Source organism: Pleurodeles waltl, chromosome 5 (assembly GCF_031143425.1).
Source record: "Pleurodeles waltl isolate 20211129_DDA chromosome 5, aPleWal1.hap1.20221129, whole genome shotgun sequence".
Classification (NCBI taxonomy): Eukaryota; Metazoa; Chordata; class Amphibia; order Caudata; family Salamandridae; genus Pleurodeles; species Pleurodeles waltl.
This window is the reverse complement of record NC_090444.1, coordinates 1,632,000,076-1,632,013,646: the sequence shown is the minus strand read 5'-3', so window position 1 is coordinate 1,632,013,646 and position 13,571 is coordinate 1,632,000,076. Positions and strand designations below refer to the sequence as shown.

Below are 13,571 nucleotides of genomic sequence, written 5' to 3'. Positions count from 1 at the left end.
ATCTCAAACAGGTCTTCACTGCCCTTGAAGGAGCCGGTCTGACGGCTAATCCAAAGAAGTGCGTCTTAGGGAATACAAAAATCTCCTATCTAGGTTATATGATAGGCAATGGGACCCTTCAACCACAAGCAAATAAAATTGAAGCCATAAAGCAAGCCCAAACCCCAAAAACCAAGAAAGAATTGCGTTCCTTTTTAGGACTGGTGGGCTATTACCGTAGATTCATACCGAGATACTCCACTATCGCGGCCCCTCTTACTGATCTACTGGCCAAACACCGCCCCAACACGTTAGCACCGTTTGCAGATTCTCAAAAGACTAGCTTTGAACAGTTAAGGACCTCTCTTACCACAGACCCAGTGTTACAATGTCCTGATTTCTCTAGACCATTCCATCTGTACACTGATGCTTCTAACATCGGTCTTGGGGCGGTACTCATGCAGCCTGATAACGAGGGACGTGACCACCCAGTTGTCTTTATCAGTAGGAAACTTCTTCCACGTGAATGTCACTACCCTACCATTGAGAAGGAGTGTTTGGCCATTAAGCGGGCGGTGGAGAACTTACAATATTACCTTCTTGGCAGACCTTTTGTACTGTATACAGATCACGCTCCTCTTACTTGGCTTGCTTCCCACAAGAACTCCAATTCTAGAGTGTTAAGGTGGTTCCTTGAACTTCAACCTTTTACCTTCCAGGTATGCCATGTCCCGGGGTCTCAACAAGGCCCCGCAGATTACCTGTCCCGGTTCCCCTACGCCTCTACGGTCCTCAACCAGGACCGTTCATGGGATGGGGTGTGTGAACGGGTCTCCGAGACCGCGTCCCCGCCTACACAGCACAGGAACCCCTCGGACAAACCCGTCACGTCATTTCCGCGTTCCCATGGTAACATGGGAACGCTACAGGACGCAGCGTGCGCGGACTTCCGGGACCAGGAGAGTAAATCGAGGACGGACTCGCAGGACGAGGTGGAGAACGCCACGGAGCGGAAAAAAGTCGACGGAGAACGGAACCAGGACGAGAAGGACGAGAGACGAGCTGTCCCAGGAGGCGAGAAGATGGAGACCAATCCCAGCGAGGCTCCGGAACAAAGACGCCGAGGATCCTGCCACGACCCAGGAGGGTCGTGGCTTGCGAAGGTACGGTCCCTCCTGGGGACACGGGAGCTTACAAATAAAGGGGCACCGGGGAAGGGACCAGGGGAGGTGGGAGAGGAAAAAGGCGGGCGGCACGACCCGATTAAGGAAAAGTATTTCTTCACCTCTCACTGGGAGCACTACGTTCCATTACAGGCACCGCTAAGAAATTACTTTTTCCTCGTATGCACTGTGGCGTACCCTCACTCTCTATCCCTCTTGATAAACCCTTCCCCTTCAATACGCTAAGACAAACCCCAGAACTAACCCTCCACTTACCTTCGCGTTTTTTCTGTTTCCTTTACCGGTAACATATACTGGAGCCTCCAGAACCCACCGACCTAGGAGAGAGGAAAAAGAAACAAGAACGCGCCACCATTAATGAAGAACTGAACAAGAACCCAAGCAATATAGATATTATACTAGACTGTATTCACCCAGAGTAAAAGAAGATTAAAATATCACATTACTTACCTCATTAAGCAGTCTCAGCCTTGTTTGTACCGCCATAGCCTATCACAGACTCCCACCTCACTCCGGATGCGTGAGTCCTGACCCCTGTACGCCCACGGCCCGTATCCAGGTGGTCCACCCAGCAAGAAAGGGTCCCCAGGTGATTGGGAGCAAGAGCCCACCCTGGGTTGACCCCTCCAAACCTCCACGACAACACCTGCAGAGAGAATCCAGAGGACCCCCCGACCGCGAGCTCCAGATGAAGATATCAGACACCTAAAGGACCCACTGTACCATCAGCCCTCAGGCCTTGGAGAACCTGACCCCCGGTGCAGCATCGACCATCAGGCGGCCCTCTTACCTGTCCGACCAGTGTTGTGCCCATGACACCCCACTCCACCCTCCCCCCCCCCCCAACAGACCGCGCTTGCAGTCTCTGAGTGACCCCCCCCGGACCCCCTCATAGAGTTCATTGGAAACCAATGCCCTGTTTGTACCCTGCACCCAGCCGCCCTAGTGCCGCTGAGTGTGTGTGTTTGGTGCCTACTTGGGGGCCCTCCAGTCCTTTCTTGAACCCCCCGGTCTGCCCTCCGAGTCACGGGTACTTACCTGCTGGCTGACTGGATTCCAAGTTCCCCCTATCTCCATAGGAGACCAAGTTAACTTGGCTCTCCTTTGACCTTTGCACCCGACTGGCCCCGTGTTGCTGGTGGTGGGTGTTTGGGGTTAACTTGAACCCCCAACGACGGACTACCTAAAACCTGGAGATAGTAATTGTAAGCTGAATACTTACTTTTAAAACTGTACAATCTTTTCTTCCCCCAGGAACTTTTAAAAGTGTCCACTTTTAAAATAGCTTTTTGCCATTTTAAAGAAAACTTTATACATTGTTGATTCCATTCAGAGTTCTGATTATAACTATGCAAAGTACCTTACATTTTATGTACTTACCTGTAAACTGAATCTTGTGGTTGTAGAAATAAATTAACAAAACATATTTTTCTATATAAAATCCTATTGGTCTGGAGTTAAGTCATTGAGTGTGTGTTTCTTCTATTGCTTGTGTGTGTACAACAAATGTTTAACACTACCCTCTGATAAGCCTAACTGATCGGCCACACTACCACAAATAGAGCATTGGTATTATCTATTATTGCCTCTGTCAAGACTCTGGGGAACCTCTGGACTCTGTGCACACTATGGGGGTCATTCTGACCCTGGCGGCCGGTGACCGCCAGGGTCACCGACCACGGGAGCACCGCCAACAGGCTGGCGGTGCTCCCGAGGGCATTCTGACCGCGGCGGTTCAGCCGCGGCCAGAAAGGGTAAACCGCCGTCCGCCAAGGTCAAAATGACCCCCTATATCTCATTTTGATATAGTATATACAGAGCCAGCTTCCTAAAGCTGCTAATTGCAAAGGGCAGGCTCTGTCTCGGTACAGATCGTAGAAAGGAAATCAAAACACTCAAGACTGTTTCATTTGAGACTCATGTGACAGAAATCAGGGCCATCTCACACCTTAGACAGTTTTGCTGGAATTTTGCAAAACTCTGATAAACAGGAGAGTCTGAAAAAGGCACAGAGGGCTTCAGTCTTCCAGGCTAAAGAACCAAGCATTTTTTCCTTGCATTTCAACAAAGCTCTAATGAAGTTAGCAGAGAAGCCTGAGAAGATTTATGGCCGCAATAAAAGGAGATAAGCAATGCCCTGTGTGCGATGTCATGAGTACTGGCAGGGAGGGGCCCTGAAGAGAGAGAGACTCTGTGATGCGGTGCGAGGGCATATGGTGTTTGTTTAGTAAAATAAGTTTAATTTAGGAGCCGGGTACGAGGACAGCACTGGAATAAAACCAAAACAAATATCTGAGAAAGACTTCTAGTTGCAGAATCCTTACCTTAGAATTTCCATCAGGCATCAGACTGGATCCGAAGACTTTTCTTCGAGCAATACCCTTGAATGTTGTCGGTCAACTCTGCGTCTGTCATTGGTGTTGTGGTCACCGTGATGACATCGGGGTCGAATATAGGCACCACCTCGGCGACGTCAGTTCTCTTCTTTCCACGCCATGTGCTGATCCGGAGAGAGCTACCCTGGTACCTCCACACTTTTGTCAAATTTTGTGGTGACTGTTGGTGAGTCTAAGGATGTCCCCGAAGACCGGGTTTAAACCTTGCGAGGATTGTCACCGAATGATGTCAGTGACAGATCTGCATCAGGTCTGTTTGCGGTGTCTGGAGCACGACCACAACCCGAAGTCGTGCTCCAAGTGCCGGGCCATGCACCTGAAGGCTTTGAGGGAGCGGTCCCAAGCTAATGGCGGCCTGGCGCTCGACTCCGTATCGCTCCTGGTCTCGTATGAGAGGAAGGTCTTGAGAGCGGCCGCAGAGTCACTACCACTCGTCCTCCTCAAAGTCATGTGGACATTCGGGTAAGAAAAAGAAGTCGTCGAAGGAGGCCAGGCATTTTTCGACTTCACCCCATCGCTCAGACGATGCGATGCAGGAAGACCATCGACCCTCTATGCTTCCGTCCGTGGAGCCTGTTACTGGGTCTGCTCCGCGCCTCCCTGAAGTTCCGGAACCCGGAGCGACCCCTGCCCAACTAAAGAAATTCTGTGAGGCCATGCGCCTCATTTCTGGGCAGTCTCATCCCCCTGCTGTGCTTTTGGGACCTGGGGGAGTGGTGGAGGGGGGCTCTTTGGGTTCTGTGCTGGCAGCTCCTGTTCCGGCCACTGGGAGTCCCTCTGGATCAGGGATCCGCGCACCACTGAGACTTTCCCCAGCGCCGGAAAAGTCATTGACGCTCCCGATGTCGGTTGAGGCCTCAGTCAACGATCCTTGAGGAGCCGGAATGGAGTCGGCCGACACCGCGTCCGACTTCGATGGGGCCTAGCCACCCCAGGTTGGATTCAGTCCCTTTTTACTATGGGTATGAATGTGAGAAAGGATTGAAGGGGTCACTGGGCCCTTAAGAATTCCAGCAAGAAGACCCAAACATGGACTGGGCTCAGGAATTGGGTGAGTCCAGTGGTCTTGATACCTCCCAAGACATTGGCATGCTGTCTCCTCCTACAGTGGCTAAGGCGGAGGAAGCTTCCTACTCCATGGTGGTCAGCGGGGTTGCCGAGGTCCTTGGCCTTGAACTGCCTACTGTTGCGGGAAGGACTAATCTCCTGATGGAGGTGCTTCAGCCCGGAGTGTCTGCTACAGAACCTCTCCTTCCATTCAACGAAGCCCTCAATCGCTTGCCGCCATCAGCCCACCTCGAACGACCCTAAATTCCTGACTGAACACCACATGCCTGAAAGCTTGGTCATTCAGGCATCTTCGGCATCTGGTGTATTCTCTTCCGCTCCCCGGATAGGGAATCAAAAAGACTGGACCATCTTGGGAAGAAGATGTTTTCTTCCTGCAGTTTGGCATTGCGGTCGGTGAACACTGCATGCCTCTTGGGCTGTTCTACCCACACCTTGGGAGACACAGTCAAGCAAGTTTTGCTACAGATCCTGGAGGAGACCTGTGCAATTGTATCTGAGGCTGTTGCCGAATGGGAGGGACGCAGTCAAGTTCACCATACGATGTGGGCTGCACACAACCAACTCTCTAGGTAGATTGGTTGTTTCAAGGGTGTCATTACGATGCTACGCCTGGTTGGGGACTTCTGGATTTTCGGGGGATGTCCAATAGACCCTCATGGACATGCCCTTTGATGGCTCTCATCTCGGAGATAAGGTGGACTCGGTGCTGGAGAGATTTAAGGACTCTCGAGCTACGGCTCGGTCCCTTGGACTTTCCACTGCCCCTCACCCCCACCAATCTGCTTTTTGCCCCTTTCGTGGCCATGGGAGGGGCTCCCAGTCGCATCCCATCCCCAGCCACCATGCAACACATGCCGTTCAGCCCCTGCTTGGCTGGGGACCCGGAATTCCACTGGCTCGTGGGACAGGGAACCAGAGGTGTGCCCAGTCCGCCACCGCTGCAGCCTTCAAAAACCTTCCTAGTCCATCCCCCCCACCTCCGGCCAGGTGGCCGCAGGATATGGCACTTATTTATTATGGCTCAGTGGAACCTTAATCTTGTCCTCACTTACTTGATGTGTGCTCCGTTTGAGCCGCTACACAATTGTCCTATGCGGCTCCTTACCCTCAAGACTGTCTTTCTGGTGGCTATCACCTCTGCTCACAGAGTGAATGAGTTCCAGGCTCTTTTTTCGAAGCCTTCATTTTTGTATGTACATCCTGACAAAGTAGTGCCTCCTTCCTTCCCAAGGTTGTCACACCTTTTCACGTGGGCCAATCCATCACTTTGACTACTTTTACGCACCACCACATCCTTCTCATGAGGAGGAGAGACTCCACCGTCTGGATCCAAAAAGAGCATTGGCGTTCTGTCCTAATCACACTAAAGATTTTCAGGTGAACGATCAACTCTTTGTTGGGTATATGGGTGTGAAGAAAGGGAAGGCGGTGCTGAAGTGTACCATCTCACGAAGGGTGCTTCTCTGCATCAAAATGTGCTATGCTGTGGCAAAAAAGCAACCTCCAGGGGGTTTGCATGCCCACTCAACCAAAGCAACTGCTGCTACCACAGCATTAGCACCTGGAGTTCCTGTCCTGGACATCTGTCAGACAGTGTAGGAAAGTACCCTCTTTTTGGCATGTTATCCCTAATTTCTGCCTGACGTTAGTGTGTTTGACTGTGTGACCTGGATCCTGTTAACCAGGACTCCAGTGCTTATGTTCTCTCACCTCTTAATTTTGTCACTGCCTACTGGTAACTCAGTATTTCACCCAAATTTGGCATACTGATCACCTCTTATAAGTCCCTAGTATATGCTACTTACGTACCCAGGGCATTGGGGTTTCAGGGGATCCGTATGGGATGCAGCATTTCTTTTGCCACCCATACGGAGCCCATGCAAAGGCTTCTACAGGACTGCCATTGCAGCCTGTGTGAAATGGTGCATGCACCCTTTCACTGCCATTTACACTGCACCAGGTCACTTATAACTCACCTAAATGTCAGACCTTCCAACCCTGAAGGCTAGGTGCAGAGTACCTGTGTGGGAGGGCACCCCTGCAATAGCAGAGGTGCCCCCACGTCACCCAGGACCATTTCCCTGACTTAGTGAGTGCGGGGATGCCATTTTACGCGTGCACTATACATAGGTCACTACCTCTGTACAGCTTCACAATGGTAACTCCGAATAGGGCTATGTTTGGTATCAAACATGTTAGAATCATGCCCTAAGGCTTTTGCAAGCATTGGTTGTATGATTCCATGCATTCCGGGGGCTCCTTAGAGAGAGAAAACATTACAGCCTTCTGATGTTTTCTAGGCAGCCCCAGCTGCTGCCACCTCACAGACAGGTTTCTGCCCTCCTGTTGCTTGAGCAGCTCAAGCTCAGGAAGGCAGAACAAAGGATTTCCTTTGGGAGAGGGATGTTACACTCTCTCCCCTTGGAAATAGGTGTTACAGGCATGGGAGCGGTAGCCTCCCAGGGCCTCTGGAAATGCTTTGAAGGGCACAGATGGTGCCCTCCTTGCATAATCCAGTCTACACCAGTTCAGGGACCCCCCCCAGTCCCTGCTCTGGCGCAAAACTGGACAAAGGTAAGGGGAGTGACCACTCCCCTGTCCATCACCATTCCAGGAGGGGTGCTCAGAGCTCCTCCAGAGTGTCCCTGGGTTTTGCCATTCTGGATTCCAAGTTAGCAGTGCACTATGGGAGCATCTGAGTGGCCAGTGCCAGCAGGTGACGTCAGAGCCCTCCCCTGATAGGTGCTTACCAATTCCCCTTACAGGGCTATTTAGGGTCTCTCCCCTGGGTGTTTCCTAAGATTCAGATTGCAAAACTCCAGCAGGAATCCTCTGCATCCTTCACTTCACCTGCTTACCGAAGAAACCCTCCAGGAACTCTACAACTGCAACAAAGAAGCAAAGACGACGTCTGCAACATTGTATCTTCAGCTCCTGCCAGCAACTGCAACTGTTTCCAGGTCGTGCATCCACTGAGGACTGCCCGTCTTCAGCCTGCACCAGAAGAACGTTACCTTGAAGTGAAGGAGTCACTTCCCTGCTTCAGCAGGCACCCCTCTGCAGCCACGCCCGTTGGATTGGGTCCCCTCTTCTGAAGAAGTGCGTGGATCCAGCAACACGGGTGGTGGAGTGAAGTGGTCCCGATGGTCCAGACGTCCAGCTTTCTAACTTTGGTGGAGGTAAGAGCTTGCCTACCCACGCAAGGCAGTACCCCCCATGCACCGTGTGTTTTGCAGTTGCCAGGGCTTGTTGGCATCCTTCCACAAAGTTCTTTGTGCACTGTGCAGCTCTGGCCCCCAGCACTCCTTCCTGTGATGCACAGCCTCCTGCGTGGATCTCCGTGCTGTAGGGTCCTGTGCCTGGTCTTCTGCAGGCTCTCTGAGTTGCTGAGAGTCCCCTCTGTCTCCCCCTCCTGGGTATAGGCCACCAGGTCCCTCCTGGTCAGCGTCATTTTCTGCTAACCGCAAGCTTTGCGTGTGCCAAGGCTTATTGGCGGAATCCATTGACGCAAACCAGTATGCAATCATCCATTCGGCGTGGGTCATCATCTGCACCAACCAGGAACCTGCCTCCGTCTTCTTGGGTGCAGTACTGACTGTTCTTCTTCACCGGTGGTGCTTCTTTTGCACCTTCATCCTCTTCAGTGCGTCTTGGACTTGGTCCCCCTCTTCCGCAGGTCTTCAGGTTCAGGAATCCATCGCTGGAGTCTTGCAGTCTCTTCTGGTTCTTGCAGAATCTTCTATCACGTGTTCTTCTGTGCGCTAGGAAAGTTATTGTGATTTACTCCTGCTTTCCTGGGCTCTGGGGTGGGTTTCATTACTAACCTTCGGTGTTTTCTAATACTCCCGGCGCCCAACTACACACCGACTTTCGCATTCCCTTATTTTCGTATATGGTTTGTTTTCCCCCTAGGCCCATTTCTATTGTGATTTTCACTATTTGCACTGTTTTCTAACTGTTTTTACAGCTATTTCTGCATTCTAGTGTATATACTGTGTATATTATTTACCTCCTAAGGAAGTATAATCTCTAAGGTATTTTTGGCATTCGTGTCACCGAAATAAAGTACCTTTATTTTTGTAACACTGAATATTTTCTTTCATGTGTGTGAGTACTGTGTGACTACAGTGGTATTGCATGAGCTTTGAATGTCTCCTAGTTAGGCCTTGGCTGCTCATCCACACTACCCCTAGAGACCCTGGCTTCTAGACACTGACTACATTTCACTAATAAGGGATAACTGGACCTGGTAAAGGGTGTAAGTATCTTAGGTACCCACTACAAACCAGGCCAGTCTCCTACAGGTAGCAATGTGGGTATCTTTGCACATGTTTACTAAACATTACAACCTGGATAGTCAGGTCCGCAGAGACTGCTACTATGGTTGTTCGGTCCTGAAGGACATTTTAATATGATTTTGGTTTGCAGCCCTCCGAGGATTGTATTGCTTGAGTATCTATTCTTAGGTAAGGAATCTGCAACTAGATGAACTAGTTACTTACTTTTGGTAACAAATTATCTGGTAGAGACGTATTCTATTTGCAGATTCCTTACCGACCCACCCATCCTTCCCGCTTGCGAACTGATTTGTAGGGACGGGGAGTCCCCTTTTTGGGCCTTAGCTCTGGCGCGCCACTTCAGTGTTCTTCATGGCTCTGCGCTTTGGCGTGGGAAGTTGTGAAAAGAAACTGACGTCACCGCGCCGAAGCAGTGCCTATATTCTACCCTGACGTCATCACGGGGACCACAACGCCAACGACTAACACGGAGTCGACCAATGCCACGTAACGGCGCGCAAGGATACTGCTTTGAAGAAAAGTCTCCAGATCCAGTCTGACGCCTGGGGGAAATTCTAAGGTAAGGAACCTGCAACTAGAATATGTCTCTACCAGATAATTTGTTACCGAAGGTAAGTAACTTGTTTGTCAGCGACATGGGAGGAGGTGGGAGGAACAGAATGCTTCAATAAAATGCAGGCAGCTACCAGCCTATAACACCCACGGTGCAAGGGGAGCACCAAAGAAATGTCAAAAATAGTCCATCACGGCAAATGATAAAGAAACCATAGTGGAACAATACAGTAGTAGCTCACTGCTGTGAAACAGAAAAAGGCAGAACTGACCATTAGTGAGCAAGACACTGCAACCAACAAATGAAATTGCTCCCTCCCTCAGTATAAGTATTCTTAAGTATACACCAGGTCGAACGCTACCGGTCGACCTAAAAATGGAAGCTCTGGGGAGGTGGTAGTCCTGGGAGCTGTGGGGTGGCTGGGAAACCCCTCCCCCACACTAAATTTGTAATACCAAATTTGGTGTAATTCCGTCCAGTGGTTCGGACTGTAGACGTGTCTAAAGAATCCTATGGGAATTAACATGATGACGTGTGCAACAAGAATCACCACAACACTTTATTAGGAAAATTTCGTGAAAATTCATCAAATGGTGTCAAAGATATAGGCCAGTCAAAAAATGCTTTTTCTATGGAAACATGGTCTTAAATATAACTACCTAGTGACGACCGCCATATATATATATATGAAACTTTAATACTTACTTGTACTTACCTTTAAAATTTTTACTACGCATATGCCTTTAGAACGAAATTCACAGTAAAGGCATATGCGTGGTAAAGGACTTGTGGTGACGGTCATGCGTGGTTATGACCGCGTTGTAATGGCTGTTTCCCCTGACAGTCCACTGTTCTTCCATGACCATTTGAACAATTGCCATTCTTTTTACTTTTGGGCCTCTACGAATGTCTATCCTCTCATTTCACCTTTTCAAACATCAATTCTTTGGAAATTGTATTTAAGCTTTCCTCACCCCTTCTCTGCTATTTTCTTTACTGCATGGCAATCTAGTCGGACTTATAATTGAGAAGTCATATTGTTTTCCTTGCACCAGTTCTGCTAACATTTGCTGGTCTAACAAGTCACTACACATTCCTCCTCATCTTTGCCACCTTTTGTTAATTTAGCATTTCACTATGTTGTGTTTCCATCTGTAATTGCTTTTTGTGCCCCAATGCCTCAAATGAGTGATCAGCCAGCTGTTGCTAGACTTGATCTTATGCTGCAGCTCTTAGAAGGTAGCCCCCATCCTCGAGCGCTTGATTTCCCTATTTATCCTCCATGCTGCACACCTCTGTTGATTTGCATCCAGTCTCCAGCTATTGGTGCTTTCCATCCTGTAAGCTTTGGTCTTTTTTCTCTATTGTGCAAGCTGTACACTGTCCCTATGCTTCCATTTCCTCCTCTTATGTCAGCCTTGCTGCTCTTCTTCATCTTAAGTATTCCCCTTAGATTGGTCAGGGGTCACAGACCACCTCAGGTTTCCTGGTTATTAAAAGCTGGTTCAGAGCTTCTGCTCACCTGCTTCTGCCACCCCCAGTACTAATAGCATTTTGCAGCACTCATTGTTGGTTGTGGTAGGTCTCCATCCAGTATATTCCAGTCTCCTCTGAGAGAAAAACTCCCAGTGCTCAGTACAACAAAACCGTTTGCTTTGTTTGTCTGTTGGAACCACAAGGAGCATTCTTGGGGCACCATGGAGGTCCCTGAATTACAAAGTCATCAGTCCAGAACATTACACAAACTCTAAGCAAGCAACCTCACGACCAGAGGGCCTACTTGCCAGATGCACACACGGTGCTACCACTACAGGTACTGAAAGAGCTCTCTGGGCTGTTAACATTGGTAACCACATATATGACGGGTGAAAAACAGCACGCTTGAGTTTGAGAGGGAACGTTTTTGAACTGTTTGCTGAATTGGACCTCTTTACGGAGCAATAACCTTATACGCTCACCAGACCTATACAGTTGATGCATTAAATCACTGAGCTGTATCATCTTCAAAAAATATGTGATGTGAAGTCTATCAAGTTTTTAGGAAATCTGTGATCAATATCTTTTAGTTCGTCCTCAAAATTTAGACCAATAAGGGTGTAATCAACACATTGCTTTAAATCAATGAAATGGTGCTCATATTCAAGACAGCTTACATTTTGACAATATAAATTAATGTGTTTTCCCTTGAAAGTGATAAAAATATCGAATTTGCATGTATGTATAGTATTGTATGAGTAGCTATTCCTCTCTAAATTTGTTTTGCAATACTTATTTTGTTTTTAATTTGAAGGTGGATGTTGCTTTATCTCTTGTTCGTCTTGCAAAAGAGAGATCTATTCCTGGATTGCAAGTTCTCAGCGATGACCTGGTTACTCTGGAGACACTGGTTTATGAAGCCGGCGTTGATGTTGTTCTGACCTTGAAAGATCTGCAACAGTTAAAAGATATTGATAAACTGAGATTACTAATGAAAAATGTAAGTTGCTTTTATGTTTACAACTTAGTCAGAAAAGCAAATTTCAAGTCAATGTGTATTATATTAATGCAAATAAAATAGTATGTGAGCTTTGAAGAAGAAGGACCAGTCTGTGACTTGAGGCCTATTTGGCTCACCTCCAGCGACTTCCTTACGTCATGATATTGAATTGTTTAATAGAAGGCCATTTAAGGTCATCTGGTGCTGTATGGTGTGTATGAAGTTGAACTTGATTATGCATTGCTCCAAAATGTAGGCTGCTCCTGTGATTACCTCAGTCTCTGTCTACCTGTTTGTATTCTTAGTTTCATTGTGCTGCCTTACCTTTAGAGTATATTTTACTCTTTTGTTGTGGAGGCTACTTTTGTAGGCATATATTTTCACTCACATTTTCCATGCATTCTCTATCGCCCCCACTGTTCAGTTCTTTTTTTTTATTGTACCACCAAGAAGTTCTTCTACGAAGATCTTTTAACAATTTGCCAACTCAGGGGAGTATGTTGAAATGGAGATGTGTGTTGTGCCACTGCGTTGTTGTTGGCTATAGGATGTTCATGGTTCCCACGTGATCAAGTCATATTTCCCAGCTGGTCCTAAATGACTCTGCAAGTACAGTATTGTTTAGGCCTTGTAGCTTCTGAGAAGGAATTGGTCTGCAAACACCCCATTTTGAGTGGAGGGAGTCTTATTAGCCAGGATACAAAGTTTTGGCAGATGCATATACAAGAGTTTAACAGTGAGAGAGAGAGAGAGGATATCTAATAGCAATCAGCATAAATTATATAGTGTGTTCAGCTGGCTGAGCTGTCATACAAGGCAAAAAGGTTTGATTTTTAAAAATCAAAGGAAATCAAAGAGTGCATGTGCATACACAGTACTTTAGTTGTTAACAGATATCTTTAGTTAGGAAGATAAAGTATTTTGCTTGTGTATACTTCTGCACCTCTCAATCCTGACAAGGCTCACTTTAGAACAGTACATCTAGGAATAGTATCAATCAAACTGGATTTATAAAGTGTTGCTAATCACCCAATAGGGTATCCAGGCGCTTGCAGGTCCCATAAAACAACATTTCGCTGGCGGCTGGGTTGCAAAACTCCTTAATGGTGTTGAAAAGCTCCTTGCTGTTGTTGGTACTAATTTTGATGTGTGCAGCTAAGACTGTCTTCTTTGTTGCCCTCAGCAGGCTGTGGCAGTGGTTGAGGTCTGTCAAAGGTGCCCTTGCTGGTGTGCCATCTCCCCTCAAGCTGTTTGCTGTCACTCTTCACTGTTCTGAGTTCTTGGGTGTACCAGCTAGCCATTTTGGCGAATCTTCTCTGCTGCTTGCTGTTGATGGGGGCAGAAGCACATTCCAGGGCTGATCAGTGTGTGAAGAGTGACCTGTGCCTCATTCATCAATGAGCCAGAGGATAAGGATGATGACTATTGTAATCTCAGTGTGTGCATTATAGAAATCTAAAATGAGGTGTCGTGAGTCCATTTTAGTTAGTCACTTGGGCACAGCGATAGCTTAGCCTAGGCTTGCTGCCTGTGCCCTTTTACCCAGTTATCATGCTCTGCTGTTTTTATTTATTTAATTTTTCTAGACCTTTTAGTGGTATTGTTTTAATTTCA

The 13,571-nt window shown here is 47.9% G+C and overlaps 1 protein-coding gene across 2 annotated transcripts in view; it reads left to right on the top strand.

The window, feature by feature from the left end:
- Positions 1–13,571, top strand: part of NBAS (NBAS subunit of NRZ tethering complex) — a 1,762,396-nt gene that overhangs the window by 580,618 nt on the left and 1,168,207 nt on the right. For both annotated transcript variants that reach the window (XM_069235962.1, XM_069235961.1), the window contains exon 24: positions 11,772–11,957. In XM_069235962.1, the coding sequence (XP_069092063.1) occupies positions 11,772–11,957 (186 nt within the window). The remainder of the gene's footprint in view (positions 1–11,771; positions 11,958–13,571) is intronic.